Here is a 6,342-nt window from a genome sequence, read left to right as displayed (position 1 = left end):
GCAGAATCACACTCATGCCTTTTCGCTATTTGTACAATAGCAACCACTGATATTGGTAATGCAGCAATCTTATTGTGATATCACATGGCTGTACAATGGTATATTTTGGATGGTACATGTATGTGTGCAATATTAGAAATATTGCCTCTTCAGTTTATGCATCATAAACTTTTGTTTGCATTGTATTACATAATGGATGTAACATGCTTCAGAAGTTCTTACACTGATCTTCCAATTTACCATCAACTAAACCGTATTCCTGGACATGGCTCTTTTATTTATTTGTTGCACCTGGCTCTATAACAAAAATGTTTGCAACTTTGCGGCTATGGCAGTCACATGCAATCCATTGTAAACCTTTTAGTTACAAGCATGTTTCTGTGAGATTCATTTAAAATGTGATGGTAAAGTCCAGGTGCCCATTTCATAAAACTGGTTATAATAACAAATTTGCAATATCAGTTAAAAGCTACTGAAATCCTCCAACCTGATAGTACATTTGTTATAGAAATTGTGCATTTGGTATCATACACATGTAACAAGTTACAAGATTCTGTGAAATGGGACTTAGTTTGGATACTTGCAAGAGTGAAGCTCCCAACTCAATTCATTTCTGCTACTTTAATTGGGGCAGGGGGGGGGATAACTTTAGTGAGTCTTCATCTATATTTGGATTTAAGGAAAGCAGTTTCCCCCTCACGAGGGTCCAAATTGTACTAATGTGATGATCTCAAGGAATTTCTTAAAGCCTTCCATTGTACTTTGAGAGTTCGAGAAGAGCAACCAGGACCACTTTTAGACAATAGACAATTGAGCCTTAAACTCAAGCCATTCAAGGGTTTTTTCTTGCAAGAATCCAGGGGCCGATTGCACGAAAGGGTCTTTCCAAGGACCGTCAGCCCATCTTTTATGATGCGCTGTATGTGGGATATTTCTGAAATTCATGATAAAAAAATGAAATTTGTTCGCTAGCTTTAAAATTTATTTTCATACAATTTCACGAGATATCACATTCTTTCATAAAAATTATTTTGTTTACCTCAACAGACGAGTAAATATGTTTGCAGGTAATTTATTGAAAATGTGTTTCACGTGGTGCATCATAATAAATGGGCGACATGAAAGACGGTTCTTGCAAGGACCCTTTTGTGCAATCGGCCCGTTATTAATGAGCCTCTTCCACAGGGACTTTCTTGCATTCCTCATTGTTTGTTTATGATGGAATGTTAGGATTAGTGATGATGCAGGATTCCCAAGGAAATGACATAATAATAATATAGGGTATTTATATTGTGCACATATCCACCTTGTTAGGTGCTCAAGGCGCTCCTATATTACCCGGCTTAGCTAGGCGTTCATAGCGCACACAGCTTTTAAAGGAATTACTTCCTACCGGTACCCATTTACCTCACCTGGGTTGAGTGCAGCACATTGTGGATCAGTTTCTTGCTGAAGAAAATTACGCCATGGCTAGGATTCGAACCCACGACCCACTGTTTCAAAGTCCAAAGACTAATCCACTGGGCCACAATGCTCCACATGGCTCTGATCTTTGGTTAGGTGTCTAATTGGTAATATGCTTCAGACCAAATTATTGTTTACATGTATTTCAGACGAGATAGCCTTGCAAACCATCCCTTATAGCTATTGCATGGAACAGGGAAGCAATGCCCATTGTTGTTAAACAACTTCAAATAGTAACTTTGCCAGTAATCGCCCATGATATATTTGTTGTTTGGCTGTTAAGCCCATTTCTTCCTATGGTTCTTTAATAGCATTAATGGCAAAGTTAACATCAATGACAAGTTCTATGCAATAGGGATCTTTGTGCTTGTGTGATCCAGCTTCTTGCTCCTATTGAGCTCAAATCGTTATTCATAGACAAAGTCTTCTTTATTTAAGAGCATTATATGGTCAATGAATACTGAATATATTATTCTCATGATGTGAAATAAATGTACATTTTTTGAGAAAATGCTGTTTGTTTTTGTTGTGCCGCGGAGTATGGGAAACTAGATTTCCCAACCTAGTCCCTGATGACGCAGAGTCTTCTCTCCCTCAATACTGTGTTCTTTGAGTTATCCATGCCCATAAAGGCTCTCATTTCCCCTGAATCAGAATATTTTGCTTCACGGATGAGAAGACTCCCTGATATATATAATATAATGCAAGATGGAGGGGGGGGCATGACCACTTGACTGTAATGAAGAAATTGGGTAGTATAGTCAACTTAAAAATGATATGACACCCAATTCCTAATACTTTATCTTCAGAAAAAAAAGGGTGGCATGAGTGATCGTTGCTGGAAAGATTTTGGTCCAGCAGATGAAAGGGTGTGGAAAGATCGGAAAAAATAGTTATACAGAGGTCGTTAGGGGGTGGTCGGTGGAAGAAAGAAGTATGGAGAGTAATGGGAAATGTGCTAAAATGAGAAAGGAGTGAAGAAATAACAGATGGAGACTTGGAAGAGAAAGAGAATGTGAGGGATGAGATAGAGAGGGGAAGGGGAGAAAGAGGGGAAGGGGAGAAAGATGGGATGGAAAAGGGTGGAAATTAACGAGGTCAGAGCAAAAACAAATTGGATTACAACATGCAGAGTTTGATTGTAAAAAAAAATGTACTATTACATAAAAACAGGCTTGCAGAAAAGAGTATTTGAACAGTTTTTTTCTTGTTTGATTAAACTAGTTTTAATTTCAAATTAGTGTCAAGTCAATGTTAATTTTGTTACTTCTGCTGACAGATTAAAACTTCTGTCCATAATTGACACAATATCTGACATCATGCAAATATCAGCAATTAAAGATGAACCTGCTGCTGAAATTCAAAGTGCAGTTTTCTTTTCCACTTTAATTTGAAGGAATCGTGGCCAGCCTGGCACAATAAAAGGTGTTCAACTGATGACAGAATACAGACCATTACAACTATTGACAGGTGGAATACAGTCCGACCATTCTTTTTTAGTTGTAGTGCAATTTGAATCTTTTCTTTGCATATGGGTGTATAGAGGGGACTCAAGCTCAATGATTCAATTTTAAATAAAAAAGATGCTAAAAAGAATTCAAATTATAAAGTGGAAGAATAAAACACTTGGCTGAAATATTCACTTATTCTGGCCAATACCCATAAATTCCTTGTGTTGTGACTCACAACATGAATTCTGATCATTTTGGCAATTCCAAAATCTTATTCATAAATCATTTCCATAATACTTTTCTTCACATTCATGACCAGACCTATAGGTCGGGGGCTTGTAACAGGATGAGTTTTATCAAATGCAACTCTAAAAATCATACACAATCTAATTTTCAACCAACTATGAGCACACATTTAGGACTTCTGCTCATTAATGATTTTTTTTGTTAAGGTTGCGTTTAAACTCTACTCCTCTTTCTGAACTGTTTCCCTCTCACGTCCCTGGTCATAGCTGACCCATGAAGTGATGTGTAATATGAAAATCCATAGTTCATGATATCCAAGTCCCAATTATCTTTGCTAGACCAATATTGATCAGCGATCTCCGTAGTAATACCACTTGCCCTTGTTCCTGTTCATGAATTTAAAGAGATACTTGATCCTTTTGTTCATGTTGTGTCTAGATTCTGGTCCACTCTGGTACCCAACCAGCTTTCTCTTTCGGATCAACATCTGGAGCTCATTACCCTTCCATCCTCGCATCCACCACGGTCCCACCTTAATGTTCTTGCGCAGGGAGTACGTGCCGTCCCCGAGAATGTCCTTGTAGTCGTTCTCGCCGAACAGCGCTCTTTTCTCCGACCAGAAATCCTTTTCGGGCTTTTTTGGGGCAGGGAGCTTCTTCCAGTTGATAAGAGATTCGTTTGATGGCCGTTCTTTGTAAAGTGAAGCACCTGTAGTAACATGGATAATGGAATATGATTCGGGTTAGACAAAACTTGTACTCCCCTTCCCAACAGGAACCAAAGAAGATCAGAGATCCATAATTAGATCCATGGCCATTTGCAGAATTTTTTTTTTTTTTGGGGGGGGGCAAAAGGCATAAAAATTTATGAAAGAAGAAACATGAAAGCGAGGGAGCAAAGTGACCAGGAATGTCATGGGGAGGGGCACTACAGTTTGACACGTCGTATCATAGACTAATACAAGGAGATGGCTACAAATTTTGACGCTTAGAATTAGACTTCCATATGTCCCCTCCACTAATTTTAAAAATACTTCTCCAAAACCTCCTTCTATTGTTCTCTTTTTCTTCTTACTTCTGGTTGTTGGGTCTTGGATTCAAACCTCTCGCTGCTGATTGAGGCATCTTCTGTCGCCTTACTGAGCTGAGCTAGCAGGAAATGTTGAAAGCCATGGGTTTCATAATGGTTATCAAAAAATATTACGACTACTGACTACACTAATCTCCAAGAGTATTGGGTATTTATTTTTCTGACTAAATAAACTGATCGATGCCATTGGAAATTACACACACTCAAATTTTTGACGGAATAATATTTTGGTTATTTGGTATGTATCCAACTTTTCCTTCTTAAATCTCTTATAGGGGTCTATGTTATGTTAGATGATTCTTGATAAACCTGCATATTTTTTTTCAATTTTAGTGGAGGGGACATAGGGAAGTCTTGCTGACGCTTATAATAAGCGTTGAAGATCACTATATTTCCATATTTAACACCGAACTGTATCTGTGTGAGAATTTTTTGTTTGACTTGACTCATACATGTAGCTCATTTGAGTTTGATATTTGGAAATTACTCAATCATCAGTAGAGGTGCACGGCCAATATGGGAGACTCTCTCCAATAAGGGAGACAATCTCCCATATTAGAGACTTGCTTTGCAAAAGAACAAAAGAAACAACACCAACAAAAGCATGATTTTTTCCACCCAAACTTTTGTCCCACTGAGGTCAGAAGCCCATTTGTTTTGTGTGTGGATGACAACAAAAATCCTAATAAAAACAAAAGTAGACGGTGAATTTTTAAAGTAGACGGTGAAAAGGGGTAATATTTCATGAGGAATCTGCTTATCACATTTTTATCTGCCGCCAAGGTAATCCTTTTTAAGCAAATGTAAACAAAGAAAATTGGTCTCCCAAACTGGAGACTGTCTCTGAAATTGGATACCCAAATTCTTTATAAAAGTCTCTGATATTGGAGATAATCTCTCTCATGGGAGACAGTCTCCAATATTGGCCGTGCGCCACTTGTTCACTGCTACCATCTGGCCTGTGGAGAATCTACAGGTAGGACTATGGTATGCCAATGCTGTATAGAGCACACACTTTAACAAATCATTAAAATATCACTTTTGAGTTTTGTGACCAAAATTACTAATTTCCATATAGTTTTACTTTATTTATCATTAGTAATGTGGGAATAATTTTTGTATTCACCAGAGCGCTCAAAAACTTGAATTTTGGGCATATTTTTGTGTACGCCCTCTATTGGTGGAAAGTAATATGGCAAGAAAATTTTCATTTTTTGATCTCTATTTTTAATTAAGAAAAAATGATATAAAGAATCAAATTTAAATAAGAGCCAAGCGGTATGAATTAACAGGTCTAATGGAAACTGTCAGTGTAAAAAAATCAAGCATTTGCCCCAAAGAGAAAATAAGCCAAACATTGCCACCCTTATTTTGTCACACATGGAGATATAACTTATAAGTTATAACTGAGAACAAGGTTTATAACCTTGTTCATTGAATGAGTGCCGTGCGCCTCTACTGATCATCAATGTAATGTGCAAATTATGGTCACCACATCAATACTAAAATTTAGTCTGTTACAATTGAAATTTGTCTTATTCAGGGTTGAATACAAAAGCCGGCATTATCGTGATATAGGTAACCACCATTCACTTCATACAGCAGCGCTTTATTCAGTCGCACGCACGGTTCCCTATTTCCACCTCCATTCACTTTGTACACAAATGCGCGTAGGCCTACACAAATCTATGAGTGGTATCCAAAACCACGATTTGGCCCAAAAGCCTAATAAGTGCAAGCAGATCTAATTCTGAAACAGTGAAAATAAAAATGATAAAAAACGTCGGTCGACCGTCGGCGCGGTAGGCCCAATTTGACTGAGAAACACCAAATGAAACGAATGGGACTACATACTGTACCGAATGCACATCGAAGTTATGCACGTTTTTGAAGGACAGAGAAGTTGATAAATCCTGAGTTACTCACCGGAATAAATCATTCTTGTGCATTTCAATCTTGTCTTCTGATACAGAATGTTAAATTGAAGAATTCTTCTTAAACAAGATGACATTTTATTTACCCTTTAATTGGCTTTGATTTCAAAACGTTGAACCTTGAATTATTAATTCACGAATCGAGCGCGAGTGTGGCA

The 6,342-nt window shown here is 37.6% G+C and overlaps 1 protein-coding gene across 1 annotated transcript; it reads right to left on the bottom strand.

Annotated features, from left to right (window-relative positions):
- Positions 1 to 2,676: 2,676 nt before the first annotated feature.
- LOC121428074 (39S ribosomal protein L51, mitochondrial-like) lies at positions 2,677 to 6,333 on the bottom strand. Its single transcript, XM_041624652.1, has 2 exons — positions 6,177 to 6,333; positions 2,677 to 3,869 (listed from the first exon to the last, which is right to left on the bottom strand). Exons 1-2 carry the CDS (start codon positions 6,259 to 6,261, stop codon positions 3,511 to 3,513), a joined length of 444 nt encoding a protein of 147 aa, XP_041480586.1. The 5' UTR covers positions 6,262 to 6,333; the 3' UTR covers positions 2,677 to 3,510.
- Between the last annotated feature and the right edge of the window lie 9 nt (positions 6,334 to 6,342).

The sequence above is a fragment of the Lytechinus variegatus genome, chromosome 14, assembly GCF_018143015.1.
Source record: "Lytechinus variegatus isolate NC3 chromosome 14, Lvar_3.0, whole genome shotgun sequence".
Taxonomy (NCBI): Eukaryota; Metazoa; Echinodermata; class Echinoidea; order Temnopleuroida; family Toxopneustidae; genus Lytechinus; species Lytechinus variegatus.
This window is presented reverse-complemented; position numbering and strand designations above follow the sequence as displayed.

Excerpts from the sequence above, each read along its gene's own strand:
- LOC121428074 (XM_041624652.1), bottom strand. The coding sequence starts at position 6,261 with ATGTCATCTTGTTTAAGAAGAATTCTTCAATTTAACATTCTGTATCAG. Across the intron at positions 3,870-6,176 it reads CACAAGAATGATTTATTCCG|GTGCTTCACTTTACAAAGAA; the intron begins GTGAGTAACTCA and ends ATGTTACTACAG.